The sequence below is a fragment of the Garra rufa genome, chromosome 8, assembly GCF_049309525.1.
Source record: "Garra rufa chromosome 8, GarRuf1.0, whole genome shotgun sequence".
Taxonomy (NCBI): Eukaryota; Metazoa; Chordata; class Actinopteri; order Cypriniformes; family Cyprinidae; genus Garra; species Garra rufa.
The window spans coordinates 9,982,598-10,005,784 of record NC_133368.1 but is presented as its reverse complement, the minus strand read 5'-3'; the positions used below and the strand labels follow the sequence as shown (position 1 = coordinate 10,005,784).

At 37.3% G+C, this 23,187-nt stretch overlaps 1 protein-coding gene across 1 annotated transcript; it reads left to right on the top strand.

Annotated features, from left to right (window-relative positions):
- Positions 1-11,549: 11,549 nt before the first annotated feature.
- On the top strand, positions 11,550-23,187 carry u2af1 (U2 small nuclear RNA auxiliary factor 1). Its single transcript, XM_073846206.1, has 8 exons — positions 11,550-11,703; positions 12,166-12,253; positions 12,336-12,399; positions 12,505-12,554; positions 13,403-13,501; positions 13,856-13,989; positions 20,776-20,868; positions 22,849-23,187. Exons 1-8 carry the CDS (start codon positions 11,660-11,662, stop codon positions 23,015-23,017), a joined length of 741 nt encoding a protein of 246 aa, XP_073702307.1. The 5' UTR covers positions 11,550-11,659; the 3' UTR covers positions 23,018-23,187.

Sequence of the window (23,187 nt, the reverse complement as noted above, 5' to 3'; positions counted from 1 at the left end):
CCAGAGTCTCCGCTGGTCCCGCCCGGCCTTCCAGAGTCTCCGCTGGTCCCGCCCGGCCTTCCAGAGCCTCCGCTGGTTCCGCCCAGCCTTCCAGAGCCTCCGCTGGTTCCATCCAGTCGTCCTGAGATTCCTGTCTGCCCGGTTCTGGTCACGGAGCTCATGCATGGACTGTTCCCACCCACCCTCCCTGCTGCTCCAGTCCCGCCACCTCTGTCTCCTGACAGTCCCTCTGCTCACCCACATCCCACCTTCGGTGCAGAAGACTTGCCGTGGGACTGCCAGTCTCCATCGGTGTCCAGACTGAAGGATCCCTCACCATCACCTCCAGTCTCAGAGTCCTGGACTCCACCTCGGCCCTCCGACCCTGCGGCTCCACCCCGGCTCTGTGCTCCCTCGTCTCCGTTGTCGGCCGTCGGCCCACCAGCTCCTCCGGGCTCCATCGTCTCTCCGGCTCCGCCCCGGTCAGTGGTCGCCCCACCTTCGCCTCTGGACTCTACTCCTCCGGCTGCGCCTCGTCACTCCGTCCTGCCGGCTCTGTGGACCTCCTCCCTCCCGTGGGCACAGCCTCGATCCTCTGTCACTCCGGCTCCGCTGCGTACCTCCGGACCTCCATCTCCGCCGGGGTCGCCAGAGCCTTGGGTTTCACGTTATTACGTGAAAACTTTATTGTTTAGGCTACGTTTACCTGGTGCGATCAGAGCGTGAGAAAATGTCTCGTCTTACAGAATTAATTAAGTTCTATTTTATGCTTGGATTGAGACATGGGGAAATTTTGCAGCTACTGATCAGCTTGGACAATGTTGTTATCAGCATGCGGACACTGAGAAGGAACCTAAAACGCATGGGGCTGTACAGGAGGAAGAATGAGTCTGATCCGATGGAAGTGGCTGCATTTCTTATTGATCAGCTCGAGGGACACGGGAGGCTCTATGGATACAATCGTCATTGAGGTATACGTCACCATCCTTATACTATCTCGTTTGTGTGCGTGCCTGTGTCTGTGCGTATATTGCGTGTGTGCGTAAGTGTGTATATGTGTGTGTGTGTGTGTGTGTGTGTGTGAGAGAGAGAGAGAGAGAGAGAGAGAGAGAGAGAGGGAGAGAGAGAGAGGGAGCGAGAGAGAGGGAGAGAGAGAGAGAGGGAGAGAGAGAGATTGATGATGGTTACTTACTGGGTATTCTACACGTTTTCTTTGACAAGTAGCTTATCACAACTTTACCTGAGTAATATTGTAATGCAGTATTGTTACATATAGCCTAACTGAAATTCTGAAATTTACGGATATAGCTGTACTCTTGCTGCCCTACCTCTTACAGAGTACATAAAGTGTGCTTTGACACCACTCATGCATATAATAGACTTAATATGATTCTGTTCAAGACTTGAAACATGCAATATTTCACTGTCCAGACACATTTACATAATACCACACAAACAGGGCAATTCTTGATACCATCATTCTATCACAACCACCACTGTTATTTATTATTTTGATGAAAGTATTTTTGATAAACTACTTCTCTGTCCCTGTGTTTTTTTTTTTTTGTTTTTTTTTTATTTTATTTTTTTTTTACAGGAAGAGCTCCAGCAAGTTGTGCATCTGTGGAACACCCACATTATACGCAGAAGCAGAAGTGCAGTTGCCCCAAGTGGACGTCCGATTCTGATGTACACCATCCCTCATCTTTTTGGAGGACAGGATCATCTAAAAGAGGTTCCTCAGGAGGCAGTGGATGTTTGTAAGCAAGAATGCCAACAGAGAGGACCTTATACCTGTGATGAAACAGTTTTCAGCTTGTGCTGCCTTATAATGTCAGAGAACTTCTTAACTCCACCAAGTACAGCAGATGAATCCATTGAACTGTATCTTTTCCTGAGAGCCTATATCCTGAAGGACTTACAACTTGGGCACTTTTACTGATACAATTTTGGGCACATCATTTTATTTGTGTGATAATTTATCACTTTTGTTATTTATTTGTTTTCGTTTTCTAATCAAGATCATAGCAAGTGAATGCCGACATATTAAACCAAATCTATGTACTCAATTGAACAATCAAAATGAAACGAATCCCTTGACATTAACAATTCCAAATGCAGTGCCAAAGTGTGGTTGCGGTACACTACTTTGTTTTCCTAAACTGAGATTTTTGGTTGCAGTGACATTACTATAGTCTAATTTTTGAGAAAGATACATATTATTTGCATAATCTTTAAAAAAATTCTTTAAGGTTTTTTTCCTAAAGGAAGACTATATAAATATTTTGAAAATTCACAATGTCTTGTTACTTTTGATATGTCACCTTTTGAATATTGGCCAATTACAATCTATGACTCATTTATTGGTGCATCTCTAACTAGTTCAGCACACGATAATACATAACCTCCAAACATTATTCAGACAAAAGGCAGGAAAAAACAAAAGTACACAGATTCAAACTGCCTTCTTAGTTTAAACATATTCCAGATTCTTTGGGAAGATGAAAACATCCATAAAATACATTCAACCTAAATAATATAAAATACACCTTTTTATTTTGTATATTGTGGCATTATGTCTTTATGGCTTGAATTTTGAGTATTACAGCATGATGTGTGCAGTAATGGAGTTACTGGGTTGTTTTTAAATAAAAACTTAACTTCAGAGATGATTTTTCAACAATAGAATGCCCCCTTATTTTTACCTGCTTCTTGACTGCATTTTGATTTCAGCACCAATTTAAAGCTTGGTTGTTGGTGCAGGTGGACAATCTGGAGAATACGAAATGAGAGCTTGCAGGACTTAAAACTAAACTTAATACCAACTCACACAATGACTGGATAAAGCACCAATAATTGTGTATATAATGATGTTCTATTTGATACAAGTGGCTAACAGTAATGTATTACAAATGGTTTTGGTGTTTTTAAAAATGTTATATATTATATGTTATATGCTATTCATTGTCGTTTATGAGATCTTGTAACCAGTGTCTTTAAATTGGCTAAAAACATTGTTCAACTGTTATCCACCCTTTAATAGTTTCTTGTTAACTAGTAAATAGAAAGAAATCATAATTATTTAGCAATAAACAAACACCGTTATATATAAATCTCCCTTTAATTTGAATGTAAATGGAAGAAAACATGGACTCTCAATGAACACTGTACAACTCAACTCAAATACCAGTATTCTGTGTATTTTTTTCTTGTCAAATATTGCTTCAATAAAAAATAATTAATTATAAATCTCTTGAATTATTGCATTAAACATACAACTTCTTGCATTCCACAGAATTATAACACAGACCTGTTAAAAACAGCCTAGGCAGATCTTAAGAACTGTAATTTTAAACCCTGTGGACCTCTTGCTGCCAAACAATATGAACTGGTTAGTTCAAATGTTTACCAATTGAAATGTTAACTAAGCATGTCTATGAAACCTTTAAGAACTGTAATTTTAAACCCTGTGGACCTCTTGTTGCAAAACAATATGAGCTGGTTAGACATGCTTGGTAAACATTTGAATTATGAAACCCTTAAATTGTAAATTTTTTTGTTCTTGTTTCTTCTATTTTTGAAAGGAAATTCAAATACAATTAAAGCTTTTTCCCCTAACATATATAAGCTCTTCCTCTTTTTTTTAAAACAAAAATGTGATCATTGTAGGTTAGTTTACCATATTAATTTGGACTTCATTGTTCCATCAAACTTTTCATTCTTTGGTTTAAACATGGTGGACTTCAATCAGACTATGCTGAACTCATAAGAGCTTTTGGCAGCTAAAACATTGTCCAGTTCAGTCCGTAGCTCTGGGTAAGAGGTGTAGGTCCATGGTAGTTCCAGAACAGGACCACACGTGTGTGCCACGGGTCGTCGTGCCAGTCCATCCGACGACGTGAACAGGACCTCTATCTGGCAAACACAGATGACATCTGACCCAGTAACAAACCTGAACATCCGTCTGAGCCCTATATCATCAAGTCCTCTGATGTACTGTTGCAGAAATCTGAAGCTTTGCTTCTCTGCCTGAGAAGTGGGAGATGCAGAAAGCAACTTCAAAAGCTTTCTAGTTGTTGGCTTTTTCTCTTCATACATTTTTAGGACATCTTGTGGACTTTGAAAAGCTTCTTTTAGGAAATGGCTTGCAACTGAGGACATTTTCTCTGCTGCATATGCTGGTTTTTGGATTAACTGTTTGTGTGCAACTTTCAAAAGAAGGCCTTTTAAGTTCTCTTTGGTTGGAAGCACTGATACATCCAGGCGATCCATGAGATCCAGCAGTTCATCCCTGTCTTCATCTGAAAGATCCTCGTTTAGAGCCCTCGTTACCAGATCCCTGTCTGATTGACTTAGATAAAAGAGAAGACTCTCAAACAGCATTTCATTTGATACTTGATTTTCACCAAAGATGAGTGCCACCGTGAAAACAGGGGAAAGGCGACAAGGAAAATATCCATGGTCTTGAAATCCCTTTAGTAAAATTCTACCCATGGACTTCCACTCTTCCTCTTGCCATTTAGGGGACAGTGAAGGCACCCTGAACTCCTCCCCTTCAGCTGTGTTATCGAGAAACTCTGACCAAAATGCAGCATACAGATCCGGGCTGCGTTTCCCGATAACGATTGATCTTAGCGCTTAAGAGCGTTTTCTACGAGTCACTTTGCGAACGTTCGTTATTGTTTTACGTGCGTTTCCCAAAAATGCACTTAACACAATTGCACGTAGCCCTGTTTTAAGTGCTACTTAGGAGTCGCTATCCGTTGGTAAAGTGCTGAAATGTCACATGCTGTTATAGCAATCCATCTAATTTTTTATTTCCGATTCTTCTTCTACTTGTGTGAATGTGTATTCAACTCGAATAACATAAAAAGTCCTGTGATTTCTTCTTGAGCAAGTTTAAAAACATAAATTAACTGGAAAATAAAACAAATTCTAACAGTCCTTGCCGGAAATGACATCTGCATCATTTTCGATATTATTATGGAACCTTAATTATTTAAGTAGAATTATGTATCAATTTCTTTATCAACAGTTGCTTATCTCACATCAAAATAAATCAATAAGTAAATAAAGAAATAAATAAGCTCTTACATTTATTTTTGAAAAGTTTATCCTAATTATCTTTAATTAGGACAAAAATTTAAATAAGCACATACCTGGGGTGGAGACATTAGCAAAATGGCTGAAACCAAAAAACAAAGAAAATACATTTTTCAATAAGAGGAAATTAATATTATTTTAGAGGAGGTGGAGCTACAAAAACCTCCTAGGTTTACCTCCTTTTGACAGACACTTACCATCTTGAAATCTAGTTCAATTAGATTTAAGTATTTTTTTTTTTATAAATGTGCCTTAGGAAAAAACTGATGTTACTGGTGTCCATCTTGAGACAAAACAAAGGGACTGATATATTTTAAGATCAGTCAGTGCAAGTGTCCTTCAGTAAAAAATGCTCAGACTTGCATTTTAGTCTGGACTAGGCTTAAGCCTTGTCTGTGAAAAGAGGGGTATATATTTTACTACAGCTTGAGTCTTGAGGGTGTGTGTGGCAATATAGTATTAGGGCCTATCTATTAGCCTATCGATATAGGTGCAGAAAAATGTTTAATGTGCACATGCTTTATCAGCACTGTTTTATATAAATGTACTCTTCATGCACATTTATAAAAGGACAACCTTTGACCATTATGAACCTAACAAGAGAATAAATTCAGGGAAGAGATAATTAATGCAATTTCTAAAATCAGTGATTCAGTTTCTTCAAGTGGGGCCTTCTGCAATTAGTGAAATAGATGACAATCAGTGTGCAACATCTGAATATTATCACAGCCTGAAAAACTTTAAGTTTTAAGTTTGTAATTTTAATTAAAACATTTTTTTTTCATTCTAACATTTATTATGTAATATTATTTTATTTATTTATTATTTCTATATTGAATGGTGTAATGAGTAGAAAATAGAAAGTAATAAATATATACGTACCAATAAAATGAAAAATTACTTTGAAGAGAAGTACATTTTAGGTGCAATTTGCCGGTTCTCCAGCAGGTGCCCTCATAACTCTGTCCCCTTACGATGCACTTAAGGCTTTACGATTACTCCAGAGCACTCGTAAATCTACGAAGATTTTCAAGTGCTACTTAAGTTACGATGTTTTTGGGAAACAGACCGTAATATTAAGATCAGTCGTACGATCATTTTTACGAATAACTTAGGCTTATGATGCTTTTGGGAAACACAGTACACATCCCTTGATACGCCATCAGCATCAGCTCCTTTTTCATCAATATAGGTGTATTTTAGAGGGTGGCTGAGGAGTGCTGGATCTTTGAACTGGGTGATCATCTCCTCCAGAATATTGACCCTATGAAGTTTGATGGTGACACAGACAAGATCATATGATGCTGGAGAACTCATTGCTTCATTGCTTATAGATGGGTCTGGAGTATTGACTGCTGGGTTTATTGAAGGAAGTGTAAGGGATGTGATGACCAGATCATCATCTTCAAGTATTACAGTGTCATCAAGATGACAAGCTAGAGGTTCTCCAAGGTAGGGGCCAATCATTACCTCTGATGTGTCCGATGCATCTTGATCGGCATTCGTAAAATCGGATGACAAGATCACAATTGTTTGAGGAGCTTCCATGTCTTCTTGATGTGGATCAGTCAGTTGTGCTGAGGTGTTCACGTGCGTTTCCCCACTGTCATAAGCTTCCTCTTCATCATCATCATCCTCATCATTGGATATTTTTTTAGTGCACAAGTAAAATCTCAGCATTCCCATTTTAAGTGCAGAGTATAGTTCTCCAATTGTGACATCTTCATCAAATACAGCCTCTTCTTGATAGTCCAATATGTCATGATTAAAGACCTCCCACCTCCCAATTTTGCTTTTTCCACTTGGAAAGAAAAGATCTTTAGCATGCTGTAAAATCTCTGATTTTTTGGCGTCTTAGGAAACATCGAAGGTCCTTGTTCCTCCTCCTCTGCGCTTTCTCACTTGCTTCCCTTCATGGATCCACCCCAACTCAATTTTTCGAGTCTTTTTTTCAGCCCATCTATTATTTTGTGCATATTCTCTTTTCCTCTTGGACCCAAATGTGTCCTCATGGTCAGGTTTCTTCTCATTTTCATTGATACCCATCCTTTGCTTCAATCGTTCAAACAAAAACAGAGTTTTTTCTTGAATCCTTTGAACTTGCACTATTGTTTTGCAAGCAGAACCGTCTTGCAGCTATCCGATCACCATATGTTGGGATGTAACCAGACAGGGTCTTGTCATCCATGAGATCAATCACTGTGGCATCAATCTGTAATGACAAAAATATTTATTACTTTACAAGTACACAAGGTATACCTGCTGCCTATCCTGACTGATTACATTAATTGTAGATCACAATAAAACGTAAAAATTATAAATACACTCTTCAGATGTGTTTTAAAAAAAAAAATTCTATAATAAAGTGAAAAAAAGAGAATGCAGCTCCAACCTATGCTGAATAAATTACTACAGTTGGTAACAAGTAACTGAATTACATTTATCCAATTTTGCTGATTACCTTTATTAAATTATATTCTCTCTAAACTATATTCTCTCTATTAATTTAATCTTTACAAGATATCGTCAATTATAAACACTAGAAATTTTGTTAAAAACATCATGGATGCCCAGTTTTAGTTTGATATTGTCACAAGGAGGGTCAGAGACGTTCGGATCCATTTGCAGCATTTATTTAGAATCGTCAACAGGCCAGAATAATCACCAGAAAACAGGAACAACGTAGGTAATCCAGGAAACAGTTCGATAGACAGGGAATGGTCGCAATGGCAGGAAGCAGGAATCGTCAACGGGGTACACAGTCCAGAGTCATACACAGATAATCCAACACAGAGAGAAACGCTTAGAATTACGACCATATGGAACGATAAGACTTCGCAAGGTGGCTGTGTGTGTGAGTGGCTTAAATGCATGTGGGTAAATGTGAAACAGGTGTATGCAGCAATCAGTTCAGTGGGAAACGAGGAGCAGCTGTGTGCAGTGATAGGTGCAGTGGCTTATGGGGATTGCAGTCCAGAATGTGTGTGCAAGAGTTCATGATGAGAAGACAGACCAGATACATGACAGATATCATGTACATTTTGTATCAGTTCCCTTATAGAATAAAAAATAATAGAATACATTCCTGAGTCGTTTCTTGAAGACAAAAGTCACATTTCCCTGTAGCTTATTTCCACTGTTTGAATAATATATTGTTTAAACCTGGATAACTCCCCTTTTGTAATTGTCTTGTTGCCCTTTTTTTAAAGGAGAACTCCGGTGTGATTTTGACCTAAAGTGTATTGAATCATGATACCGAGTGTAAACGTACCTTGCATATCTCATCTCGTCTTGTCCACTGCTGTCCGAAATCTGGGGTCAGTTAACCGATGCTCACAACAGCTTGTCAATGAAAGTCAATCGGGCATCGAAGGAGCCATGTAAATAAATCACTGTTTTACGCCATTTACGAGGCACAAAGTATAAGTCGAGTGTCGAGCACCAAGGAATTTATCAGCTTATCAACTTATCAGGTTGTAGTTTCCTTGGTGCTCGACACTCGACTTATCGTGACTACATTTAAGATGGCGGCGGCCGCTAAACTTCTTGCAGTTACTGTCTGTATAAATCTACTTGTAAATAAACTACCGGTGCTTTTTCTAAGTTCTCAATGTCTCGTTTTAAATGTCAGGGCCCTTGGAAGTCTACCAATGAAGTGTGGAGCTACTTTGTACCTCGTAAATGGCGTAAAACAGTGATTTTAAAACCTATTTTTCTAAAATAAAATGTATTGTCAATTGTGGAACCACGTCTCATGCCTCATTTAGTGGAATGAACCTATGTGCTTTCTGGTACTTATTTCCTTGGGTGAAATTCCCAAGGTGGCATTGTTGACAACTGTTGGCTGCTCCCTGAACAAAGTAAAAGGTTACAGTGTGTTTGGAGCACGCCATATCTATAGCTCCCTCTCGTATTGCCACACTCCTATTTGTTTCATCCTGTTTTCTTATTAGACTTACTCTTGAATGCCTCCTACCACACTGTTTTTATTGCAAACTAGTTTTATTGATATTGGAGATTAGGGGAGACAGACCGCCAAATAAACAACATTTATGTGATGTCATCAGAGAAATTCCTAGACAAACTGTGTTCCTCTCTTAATGATCAGGGGGGGGGGGGGGGGCAGAACAAAATTTTGCATAGGGCCCCCACAGTGCTTGAAACGGCCCTGGATGAACCAAATAAATCCCAAAAAGGATCAGCCTCCATTTCATCTTGCACAGTGACAATGCAAAAAAGACATTTTGTCAACCTTAAAAAGACACAGAATATTAACTGTTTCATTCATTTGTTTTTAGATGAGCAACTAAACGTGCTTTTTAAATCATCTCGTCAATTCATATGATGGTAATACTTAGCAACTCTGGACATAATCCCACGATTATAGGTTTACTGGTTCACTTGTTATACATCATCCTTTCTGACTCTCACTCGTTGTGCAGAGGGAACCTAGCCAGCCTGAAGCCTGCTGCACAAACAGCGAGCTGTCTATCTGAGCCGACTGCTCTTGTGTGCGGAAGCCTTTACACACTGCTATGGTTGCTAACTTTTTGTAGACGCTATAACTCCGTAAGCACCCTGGGCGGCGCACGAAGACGTGCGTGTAAAAAAAGGGGGGAGAAATGTGACTAGAATGGACATCCCGTCACTGTCACCTCCGATTGTTCGACTTGGCCACAGGGATATCCCTTTGGCTGACCGGTTAGCGCGCCTGACCCGGGAGGTAGTGGGTTCAAACTCGCCCGGGTCCTCGTACTTTCACCGTGCTATTTGACTCATTTTCCAGTAACGACAGCACTTACGTGTTCTTGCTGCATCCGTTGGAGACATTCTTCGGGTACACCACGATTCCGTAGAAATCTCAATAGTGGGCTATCCACGTTTGTGGCCATGTTGCAAGCAGCTCATAGCTTAAACTGCCAGTTTTCTGGTAGGCGGGCTCTTCGTATTTGCACCTGACAATAAAGTTTTCACGTAATAATAACGTGATAATTATATTGTACGAACATGATATTATATTGTACGAACGTGAAAAGTATATTGTATGAACGTGAAAAGTATATTGTACAAACGTGATATTATATAGTAAGAACGTGAAAAGTATATTGTACAAACGTGATATTATATTGTACGAACGTGATAATTATATTGTACAAACGTGATATTATATTGTACGAACGTGATAATTATATTGTACAAACGTGATATTATATTGTACGAACGTGATAATTATATTGTACAAACGTGATATTATATTGTAAGAACGTGATAATTATATTGTACAAACGTGATAATTATATTGTAAGAACGTGAAAAGTATATTGTACAAACGTGATATTATATTGTACGAACGTGATAATTATATTGTACAAACGTGATATTATATTGTACGAACGTGATAATTATATTGTACAAACGTGATATTATATTGTAAGAACGTGATAATTATATTGTACAAACGTGATATTATATTGTACGAACGTGATAATTATATTGTACAAACGTGATATTATATTGTACGAACGTGATAATTATATTGTACAAACGTGATATTATATTGTACGAACGTGATAATTATATTGTACAAACGTGATAAAGCTCAGATTTTTTTTTTACCTGGGTGGCAGCTCTACGCTTTCGTAAATACAGCCTCATATAAGGCTAATATTTCGTCCTATGGAGTCCATTCATTCGCATTCGGAGATCGACACTTCTTGACTGGCAAGACGGCTGCGAGCGGAAACCCAAACAGTATAAGTTGTTTCGTTTACAGTAAAAAAAAACAGCCCAGGTTGCATTTTGGCAATAGTTATCCTTTAAGTGTTGTCCTGTCCTCCTGTCAAAATGCTCCCTCTCGCTGATAAAAAAAAAAGTTGGACAGCTGTAAAAAAAATGGTTAATTGTAAATAATGTCAGGATGCAATGTTTGATCATTTTATATTATCCTGCAATACCTTATGTTGATGACAGGTCCTCTCAGATATTTCTCCTCATGAGGTGACAGCAGGGAACAAAATTGGCCATCTCACGCAAGCTAGAGACAGAATAGTACATAAAATATGAGGCAGCTAAACGTACATGGTTAGCAAGAATTGAGCCAGACAAACCATCAACCTGACCGCCAATACTGTCTTTGCATATAAATAAAGATGTCTCTTCTTGTCATATTGAAACGAACTGATTGCAACCATTGGCTAATCGCTTATAAATATATAACAACAATAACTTAAACGAGTATTTGACATACATATTTTTCGTCGTCTTCTTCTTGCTTTTGATGGCGCTTGGCAAACAAACTTCTTTTTCGTCCTGCTGATTTTGGTTTGATTCAGTTGAGTTCTGATGATGGCTGATATACTGTGCAGCCTCCCCCTACTGGACGCATCAGGAGCAACAGGGCGTAAAACTGTCTGGGCCGTAGATCTGCAGCCTCCCCCTACTCCTTTCCTCCGTAAGTGCCCTGCTGTTCGCGCTTCTCTACACAGGGTGTCAGCACTCGCTCCCGCCGTGTTCAGCGTATCCGCTCTTCATTCTCCAGTAGAAGAAAAGCCCTCCCACCGTCTTTCTTTTTTTCAAAATGGCCGAATACTTGGCGTCGATTTTCGGCACAGAAAAAGACAAGTAAGTAATTGAAATATGCTTGAAATATTGCTTGCATTTAATTATTTTTAGCAACCGTATGCATTGTTACAAACCGGTAATGATAGTTAGAATATACAATCATTAGCATTTTCTATCCTATGCCTCGTGTGGTCATCAGACCTGTTTGCTAACATCGCGTCTAGTAAAACAACAATAGTGCTATCGTTACTATACATTTTCATTACACCGTAGAGCTAGCATATGCTTAACAATCATTATATTAAATGCTTACTTTGAATTTGTATCTTTTACCTCAGCTTCGTCATTTCATTCATTGTTGGTTGTTGGTCGCTTTCAAAAGGCTCCCTGCTAAAGCACATCGCCTGCATTGCATTGTAGTTTCAAAATGGGTTTGATTTTTCGCTCTGTGGTGTTTTAATTTGGTGAAAAGAAAAAAAGTCGTGTGCCAGCATGCATGTGAACCTCTCTTGTTTTCAACAGGGTTAACTGCTCCTTCTACTTTAAAATCGGTGCATGTCGCCATGGGGACCGATGCTCTAGACTCCATAACAAGCCCACGTTCAGTCAGGTACACACCAGTCATCCTCTGATGTAGTTCCGCATGATTTTTTTGGTAGATTTGCATGTAATTTATGTTTGATTTGTTACAGACCATTGCCCTGTTGAACATTTACCGAAACCCACAAAACACAGCTCAGTCTGCGGATGGTATAAGTAAGTAAGCTCATGTGCACAGCCGAAAGTAAAGAAACAGAGCTTGCAGGAGTTAGTGCAGTCATTACTGTAACTGATTGTCTGTGTCTTTTTTTGTTTAATCAGATGCTGTTAGTGATGTGGAGATGCAGGAACATTATGATGAGTTCTTTGAGGTAAGGTCTGTCTTTGGAAGTAATGGTAGGGAGGATAGGTTGTGCACAAACAACCAAAATATAATCATGATTCAAGCCATTACAGAGTTCCAAGTCATGGACATTTCTGTTATGAATATTTATTTTCAAATGCTCTGTTCTACATTATTTCATAGACTAGATATTGCTGTTGTATAGAGAAAATTAGCTTTTAAGTAATTTTGTGTTTGTAAGCAAATCATTATTCTGAAAGCATTTCGCTATTATTTAAATATGGTCCAGGCCCCCTAAATTCCTGCTTTGGATATAACATTGATTCTATCTTTCATAAGTTTAGACTCAGTAAGATTCTAGAAATTAGAAGCAGCTTTTTGTTGGAGAAAAGATTTTAAGTAAATGCTGTTCTTTTAAACTTCCTATTCAAAAAGTCCTTAAATGTATCACAGTTTCCACAAAAAAATATGAATCGGCACTTCTGTTTACAACAATGATAATAATAATATGAATAACTGTTTCTTGAGCAGCAAATTACACTGATTTGTAAAGGAACATGTGACACTAAAGACTGGAGTAATGATGCTGAAAATTCAGCTTTGCGTCACAGGAATAAATTACATCTTAAAATATATTCAAATAGGAAACATTTATTTTAAACAGTAATATTTCACTATATTTAGAGCCTAAAATACATTTATTTCAAAAGCAATAAAATCTTAAAAACTCCAAACTTTTGAATGGTGGTGTATGTCTTATTACAGATATCAATGATATAGTTTGGCCCTGTTTGTTTCACTAGTTGTGTTTATAGGCTAAATACAACAAATTGCAGATTTCAAGCTAAAACATCACTTTATGTTTTTTGTTTACAGGAGGTCTTCACTGAAATGGAGGAGAAATATGGAGAGGTTGAGGAGATGAACGTGTGTGATAATTTAGGAGATCACTTGGTGGGAAATGTCTATGTGAAGGTGAGATCATTTCCAGTCTATTTGCGTTGTAGTAATTTGTCAGTTTAATTTACTACTTAAAGCTGTTTGTCATTGTTACACTTGAAGTTGAACTCAGAATTTGTGATTTAACAGTTAATTGTATCTCTACATTTTAACTGTTGAATGTGCTATTTTGTTATAGCTGGTGATATTTTGTACTTTATTTTAATAATTGTTCATTTGTTTTTGTTATCATTGTTACATTATTTTGGTTTTGCCACTATTTTCTAAAAGCAGTAATCAACTTTTTAATCATGGTTAAAAGCATCTTTGTGTTCAAAAACACCCCTTAGTATCAACAACCAACTGAAACTTTGCTTTTTGTCTGTGTAGTTCCGCCGTGAAGAAGATGCTGAGAAAGCGGTGATTAACTTGAATAACCGCTGGTTTAATGGCCAGCCCATCCATGCTGAGCTCTCGCCCGTTACTGATTTCAGAGAGGCCTGTTGTCGACAGTATGAAATGGGGTAAGTGCCTGAATAAGCATCATAAGTGCTGCACATCTTCCCTTATACAAGAACACACAAAAACACACTCAAATGCTGCATTCCCACTGCAGGGGTCTACGCTTAATTTAGCTTGTTAACTTAAGGTGAGACACTGCAGGTGAATAGGGTAAAAGAATTAACTAATAGTTATCACCTTACTTACCCAGTTGATTGATTACACTGATAATTGCAAACAGTTTTTTTTTTTTTTTTTAAATGTTAGGTTTAAATATGCAAATAATACCCTTGAAATCCAGAGGTCTCGCGAGAGCACAATTTGCATTGTCTCTGCAAGACACTCTGGCATCGAGCAATGACCCACGTTACTGCATTACATAAGCAGTTCTGGGAACCAATCAAATCGGTGTATCTGATGTAGGCTGGCCAGAGGCGAGCTAAGCTGATGACGACAGCACTGCGACGTCCGGAATCATTTAGTAAACATTGAAAGATGAGATGAACACCAGTTGTTTGAAACGGCTTCGGCCGCTACAATGAACAAGTTAGACTTGTCTTTGCATATAAAAGAGGGACAGAAAACCGCGCTCGTATCGTTCCTTTGCAAGAAGGGCGTTTTTGCTGTTTTGAGTGGTGAATGTGCGTGCTTGAATGTAAATGAATGTATCTTTCTATACCCGTCATATTGCAATAATGTTACCGCTGTGTGTCTGATTGTTGTCATCAGTTCATGTTGTAGTTCAGTTCATATAGAATGAGGAGAAATGGTGCGCGTTAGTGCTGGGCGATATGGAAAAATCATGTATCACGATATGGATTATTTTATATCACGATAACGATATATATCACGATATACCAAAATAAAGTACGTTTTCAGTTATTCTCTGAAAAGTTTGACAAAAATATCATTGCATAATTTTTTTGCAACTTTATTTTTATTCGTTATTTGAAGTGACATTTAACTGAACTGTCACAAATGAGAAAAATACATTTTAGTGCAGCAATATAAATGTATCAAATGACAACAGATGTGGTGAAGGAAGAGCTACAGTAGCCTTCACATCTTTTATCCACATCATAGTTAAATAGTAGGCTATTATCAAAATAAACTATTTTTTTATTAAAGTGCACAGCCATTTCAAGTTTCTGAGCAGAAAAGCACTCAATTATAAAAAAATAAACAAAACATTTTTCAACCTTGTAGTGCAAAGTTTGCAAACCAAAATAAAGTATCACGCCTGTTTCACACATACTCCGTCTGCAGTACAGTCCGTGTGCGTTACGTATGCGGTGCAGAGGCAGCACGGACTCGTTTTGCTTCCACACAGAACGCGTTTGCAGTCCGTTCCTGATCCGCGGGTGTTTACCACAAACACACCATTTATCCGTTATTTTAATTTCAAATCCAAACGTGCTTTTTCAGCATTGGGATACTCTTTTATCACAGTACACTAATACAATAATACTAGACATATTCACGTTTAAACTCAACGTATTATAAACAACTTAGGCTATTATTTAATGCACTTGACTTCTAGATTTGTTTATTAAATTGGTCAAGCAAGTTGCAACACATTTAAACCCAGCATATGTAGGCTATAGCTTCCTTTTCATATTGAAATTGGGCTATCACAAATATTTTAAATTAAAACTTACCACAGACAAGCAGTCGGCTCTCTGTGCCTTTCTTTCGTATTAAATCTTTATTAAAAACCATATTTTAAAGAACTTTTCTACCTGGACAAGTGCATCTATTATGTTGCCTTGTTTATTTAAAACTGCACTATTTTAAACCTAGCCAAAAAGCCACGTGTTGACTGTGAAGCACAGTAGACTGCATTTATGGTACATTTCCGTGTCAATCCATGGTCATTTTTACAGCGAACAATGCGCTGTCACTTTAATTCAGCGCATGCAGCGCAGCAAAAACAGACTCTGTGCCAGAAGGATCGCTCCACTGCTGCAAACGCACCGCTTCTGGAACGCACTACCGGACAGCAACCGCGTGCAGTGTGAACGATCTGATCCGTTAACATGGGTGCGGAAAAAAATACGCAACGCATACGCACTGCAGACGAAGTATGTGTGAAGCGTCGGGCGCGGAAACAATCTTTTGGAAGAGTTTGCACATGACTGTCTTCTGGTCTGTGTCGGAGCTCTTGAAGCCAAAATGCAACAAAATCACTGACGTATCCCCACGTGTCGGTAAAAGTACTTCTTGTCTGCTGCCTGCATAGCAGTTTCAGTTTGTTGCGACTCGATCCGGGCATTCATCTTCAACCTCTTGCGTCTCCATCTTTAGGCACTCACGAGTTAAAGCATGTCGCAACAACGTAAAGCGTCACGTCGCACAAGACGGAGTTTCTTTGTCAAAAAGTTCGTTTTTATTCTTGATTATCACTTATAAGGTAGAGTATGCATTGCACAGCAACAAGACACTATCATACATTTGTCATAGCCTATTTAATACAATATTTTCTTTAGTAATTGATAAAATTAGGTTAGAGACGATAGAAACGATAGAAGAGAAATAGGACGATAGACACTTTTCTATCGTCCCCACGATATATATCGTCATATCGCCCAGCACTAGTGCGCGTGTAATTCACGTGCGTATGTTTAGCGCCATTTTATCGCATCGTAATTCTAATGAACGCATATAGATGTTACTGAGGTGAATGTTTATGTTTCCTATATACAGACAGATTCTGATATATCATATTTAATTCAGCCTAAACCACATTTTACTACCTTTATCCTAATGACTGCAATGCTGGATAATAAAATCCTTACATCTTAAAAAGCAGCTACAAATAACAAGCAAAGAACATTTACATTATCAAAGGACATAGCCTAGTCTAGTGCGAGGTGCACTTTAATATAAATAAATCTCTTCCCCATGCGGCACGTTAAGGCGACGTGGCCACTCTATGCGTGTGTTTATATCACGACAAGTTTCTGAAGCATCCTAGAACCGACTCTATGCACTGCATCGCTAAAGTTAGGCGCCTTTTTGACGGATAATAATAATCGTCTTGCTATCGTCAAACCCTGGTAAAAAAAACAGCATATGCTGCTTAGGTATGTTTTGGTGCTGGGATGCTGGTTTTAGCTGGTTTATGCTGGTCCTTTGCTGGTTCATGCTGGTTCTTTGGCTGGTTAATGCTGGTCCTTGACCAGCAACATGACCAGCATAAACCAGCAAAGGACCAGCATTAACCAGCAAAGGACCAGCATTAACCAGCAAAGGACCAGCAAAGGACCAGCATAAACCAGCAAAGGACCAGCATAAACCAGCAAAGGACCAGCATAAACCAGCAAAGGACCAGCATAAACCAGCAAAGGACCAGCATAAACCAGCAAAGGACCAGCATTAGCCAGCATAAACCAGCTAAAACCAGCATCCCAGCACCAAAACATACCTAAGCAGCATATGCAGTTTTTTTTTTTTCAGCAGGGAAGGCATCAGCAACTGGCGATATCTCTAACTATTGTCGATACACGATACTATCGTCTCCAACCCTAACTTGGTGGTTCTTCAAGATCTTGACTGTAGCCTATTTCTAGAGTTTTTTTTTTTTTTTTTTTTTTTTTCAATATAGTTAATTTAGAGTAAGTTTCATTTCTACAAATGGTGCAAACTCTGCTAGATTATAGATCAAAGATTCCCATTCCCCTGCCATTCTGTGATCGGCAATCGGCAGATCATGATCTTGGTGATCGGTGATCTCTAATTGATTGTGTATTGATAACTTCTCTGAATATGCTTTACAATCGCATTTTATTCTGGGGAGTGATAAAGAGACATAATGGCCTGGTTTCACAGACAGGGCTTAGACTAAGCCAGGATTAAGTCATAGTTCAATTAAGACATTTAAGTAATTTTTATAAATGTGAGTTAGAATAAAACATTATTGGTGTGCATCTTGAAACAAAACAAAGGCACAGATATTTTTAGGATCAGTTAGTGCAAGTTTCTTTCAGTTGAAACAGCTCAGACTTGCAGTTTAGTCTGGGACTAGGCTAAAGCCTTGTCTGTGAAACCGGGGGAATATGTTCTCATACTTTTTGGCAGTCGAATGTGACCAAACACCTTAAGTGTAACTTTTATTCAATTAAATAATTGTATATATAGTTCAGTTCTATTTAGTTAATATTTTGAGGAGGTTTTTTTTTTTGTACTAAATAATGTGCAATAATGATCCTGACCATTTAAAATATAACATTTTCTATTATAGTATTTATATTATAGTTAGTGTGATATTTAAGGTAAAATACATTTTAATGTGTATTTGGACATGATCAAACACTCTTTTTTTAAATTTCGATTAAATGATTTAATGTTAAATAAAAAAAGTTATTTACTCGTGTAACCAGCTAAAACCAGCATCCCAGCACCAAAACATACCTAAGCAGCATATGCAGTTTTTTTTTTTTCAGCAGGGAAGGCATCAGCAACTGGCGATATCTCTAACTATTGTCGATACACGATACTATCGTCTCCAACCCTAACTTGGTGGTTCTTCAAGATCTTGACTGTAGCCTATTTCTAGAGTTTTTTTTTTTTTTTTTTTTTTTCAATATAGTTAATTTAGAGTAAGTTTCATTTCTACAAATGGTGCAAACTCTGCTAGATTATAGATCAAAGATTCCCATTCCCCTGCCATTCTGTGATCGGCAATCGGCAGATCATGATCTTGGTGATCGGTGATCTCTAATTGATTGTGTATTGATAACTTCTCTGAATATGCTTTACAATCGCATTTTATTCTGGGGAGTGATAAAGAGACATAATGGCCTGGTTTCACAGACAGGGCTTAGACTAAGCCAGGATTAAGTCATAGTTCAATTAAGACATTTAAGTAATTTTTATAAATGTGAGTTAGAATAAAACATTATTGGTGTGCATCTTGAAACAAAACAAAGGCACAGATATTTTTAGGATCAGTTAGTGCAAGTTTCTTTCAGTTGAAACAGCTCAGACTTGCAGTTTAGTCTGGGACTAGGCTAAAGCCTTGTCTGTGAAACCGGGGGAATATGTTCTCATACTTTTTGGCAGTCGAATGTGACCAAACACCTTAAGTGTAACTTTTATTCAATTAAATAATTGTATATATAGTTCAGTTCTATTTAGTTAATATTTTGAGGAGGTTTTTTTTTTTGTACTAAATAATGTGCAATAATGATCCTGACCATTTAAAAGATAACATTTTCTATTATAGTATTTATATTATAGTTAGTGTGATATTTAAGGTAAAATACATTTTAATGTGTATTTGGACATGATCAAACACTCTTTTTTTAAATTTCGATTAAATGATTTAATGTTAAATAAAAAAAGTTATTTACTCGTGTAATTTTATGATATTCAAATATACAACATAACTGAATTCAATTCAATTCAAGTTTATTTGTATAGCGCTTTTCACAATACAAATCGTTGCAAAGCAGCTGTACAAAAATGTAGGCTACTACAATATATTTAGTAGCTTATTAGTGGTGAATACTGTATGTTAAGTCGATGTACATATGATATAATTGTTAAAATCATTAACGTTGTAATCAAACAGATCATGAACACTAATTGCAATGATTATGTGCTGTAATCAAACTTGTAGGAAAATTATGTAGTGCTGTATGTTGTTTCAAATATATATGTTGTTTCATATATTAAATATTCGAATATTATAAAAGGCAAGCAAATATGGAATTTAACATAATAGAAAAGATGAAAATAGTGTTTAAAAAAAACACAAGGCAATGAATTGCATTCAGCATACATTTTTATCGTATTTCTTGAATGCAGTCTTTACTGAAACTCATTCAATATCCAACAGGGAGGGAAAGATTGCAGAAAGACTAAAAACGTAAAAATATGACAACTAGTATCTGGTTATGGTCGCTATTACGGTGTTTCTCACATTATCTAACTTCATTTACAGTATAACTGTTTATTTTTTTTAACGATAAACATGAACTATAACACGCTTCATAAAATACCACTACTGGCCTGTTTTCCGAGAGGTCAACTGATGCGTTAAAATGTAAAAAAAAAAAAAAATGCAGTAATTTCTTCAATTTACCGGCGACTGTGCTTGAGAAGCGCTGAAATGAATGGGCTTTTATGGAGGAGCTATTGGTTGTTTGGAACTATTGGCCGCTCCATCACACGCTTTACTTTCGCATTCCTCAGTTCCTATGGAAGCCTATGGGAGTGTCGTACTCTGTTTCTCTATGGCTCTGGTAATTGAAATCTATTGACACAAATAGATACTATAAGTAATAGATATTATAAGTGCTATAAAAGAAACACTTAACAGTGTCTTTTGGATGTTTTCTTTGCACTAGTTTGAAAAAAAAAAAAAAAAAAAACATTTAATGAAAAACCAAAAAGGCCAAAATCTCCAACTTGACAGGTGCATGAAAATACTATTTTTGCCTGCAGGGTCATCCCTTAATAAATTTAGGAGCACTTTCTAATCAATAATCAAAAAATCTGATAAAAATTTGTCTTCCCATTACGAGGTGATATTTGACACAGCACATGTCAGAAAGCCCATCACCAGTACTGGAATACAGCTTATCAATAATACATCATATAATTTAAATGATAGCACTCCATTCAAAAATTTAAAACAAACTAATTTCTGCGGTTCAGAGTTGACTCTTGCTTTTGAGACAATAACTTTAAGACCCCTTTCGCTCACATACAGCAACAGTACACACTGCATGAAAAAATCCAGGCACTTTAAACTGCTTTCCTTTGGCTTCACTATGACTGACTGCAGAACTTATGTCTTCCTGCAGAGAGTGCACTCGAGGAGGCTTCTGCAACTTCATGCACCTGAAGCCAATCTCAAGGGAACTCCGGAGAGAACTGTATGGCCGCAGGAGGAAGAGGTATGTGTTAGGGTTGTCACGATACCATAAAAATGACTTGCGATACTATACCAGTTGAAGTATCATGATACCGTGCAGTATTCTGTTCATTTAAAATTAAATTCTACAAAATGAATAATTTCATAAAAAGATGTAAATGAAAACAGACAAGATTTTTCTGTGAATACTTCATTAGTGTGAATGAATGACTGGCTATTGTTATCCATGAAATCATGTAAACAAAACTCATCTTAGCACTGCACAGAAGCTTCATGGAGTGACATTTAAATGTGGTATTTATACATTTAGACTGTACTTATAATTGTATAAATAATGTTATAAGATTAATGTTTTAAATAAAAAAACTCTGAATATAGAAATGTGTTGTAAAAGAATGGAACATGACGGGAAACTTCAAACCGCCAGCAGGTGGCAGCAGTGTTGATGATTGAATCACTGAGCTGTTCAAACGATTCTTTCAAAACGGCTGAATCATTCAGGAGTGAATCAAATGATTTGTTTTTATGAATGGCTTAGTGAATCAGTGATCCGCCCAAACCAGCGCGGATTCGGATTCGAACACCGAAACGAAACAAAAACATCTTGCTCGTGTCATATTGCTGAACTGTCACAAGCATTTTTGCTGCCATATCTTAAAATTTCCAAGTTAGCAGCTTGTATATTAAAACGTATTCATTTATAATGTAAAAAAAATAAATATTTATAACAGCTAAATTTGTACAAGTGTTTAACCTTGTACAAATATTTTTGCAGTTTGTTTTGTGAAACAAGTGACAGCATCTTTTATATACACTACCGTTCAAAAGTTTGGGGTTGGTAAAATTTTTTAAATGTTTTTGAAAAATCTTTAATGCTCACCAAGGAAGCATTTATTTGTTTAACTGTTTTATATTTTAATGTATTTAAAAAAATTTCAGCAGCATTAGTACAATTCTACTCCACTGTTTCAGCATAATAATAATTAAAAAAGATTTTGAGCAGCAGATCAGAATATTAGAATGATTTCTGAAGGATCATGTGACTGGAGTAATGATGCTAAAAAGTTCAGCTTTGAAATCACAGGAATAAATTACATTTTAAAATATATTCAAATGGAAAACAGTTATTTTAAAAATAGTAAAAAATGTTTTTGCTGTACTTTGAAATAAACGTTGATTCAAAGATAGCAATGCATCAGAAAAAAAGATGGTGCTTTAAAAAATACTGAGTACTTTTATGCAAGTCTAAAGTACTGTAGTCTACAGAAATTGAATGTAATTATCAGAATGTAAAATAAAACAGCATCTTCACTGTAATAGTTAAACATGCTTTGTTTCTTATTAAAACTACAAACGTCCTTCATTCAAGAGCAGTGAGTGATTTTTCTCTTTGTATTTTTACGTTTTGTTAATATTAAGCACAGAGACGGCAGAAGGAATGTTATGTGTTGCTGCTTTAATCGCCACACGGATCAAATATACTATTACACACGTATTTTCATTCTCAACTGTTTATGATCATTTAGGATATAACTGACAAGCGTTTACATGAACAATCACCAAGCGCCTCATTTTGAAATATTTTTGTGTGTATTAGAGCGTTTAGGCACACCTTGAGCTATGTCCAGATCTGCTCCGTCTCTGAGCGCATACACAGAACAGCGCACGTTCTCACCCTCGCTTTTAAAAACAAAAGAAACATTAATAAATCAATCACGTCCAGTTTTATGAAAGTCACATTACATGATTTTGCTGATTTGCATGTGAAATTAGGCTTTTATGAAGGACGTTTATGAAGGGGCAGAATGGGCCGCAATAATCGTTTCATCTCGATTACTGCATTGTCATGATCGTTTGAAGCAGAAATCGAAATTGAAACCGAATTTTGATTAATTGCACAGCCCTACTTTCTTGTTGAGTACATTTTTGTTCAAGTAAGCTTACTGGTACTGTATAAATGGACTGGGTTTATACTCATAAACGTATTCTCTCTTCTACACAGGCATCGCTCCCGCTCTCGTTCCCGTGAACGTCGCTCTCGCTCTAGGGAACGCAATAGAGGAGGTGGTGGAGGCGGCGGCGGCGGCGGCGGCGGCGGTGGCGGTGGTGGTGGTGGAAGAGAACGAGAGAGACGGAGGTCAAGAGACAGAGAACGCTCTGGACGGTTTTAAAATGTCCTCCTTTCTTCTAAAAACCAACATTCAATCCCCGAATCTTTTCCTAGTCTCTCCTGATGAAATGTGATAAATGTTCCATTTATTTCCTCCCCGATTTTTTTTGTCCTCTGACCTTTTTATGCGAGATTTGTTTGCTTTTCAATAAAGATACCGTCATCATTTTA

Coding starts and splice junctions, on each gene's coding strand:
- u2af1 (XM_073846206.1), top strand. CDS start 11,660: ATGGCCGAATACTTGGCGTCGATTTTCGGCACAGAAAAAGACAA. Junction 12,254..12,335: donor ACAAGCCCACGTTCAGTCAG/GTACACACCAGT, acceptor GATTTGTTACAG/ACCATTGCCCTGTTGAACAT. Junction 12,400..12,504: donor TCAGTCTGCGGATGGTATAA/GTAAGTAAGCTC, acceptor TTGTTTAATCAG/ATGCTGTTAGTGATGTGGAG.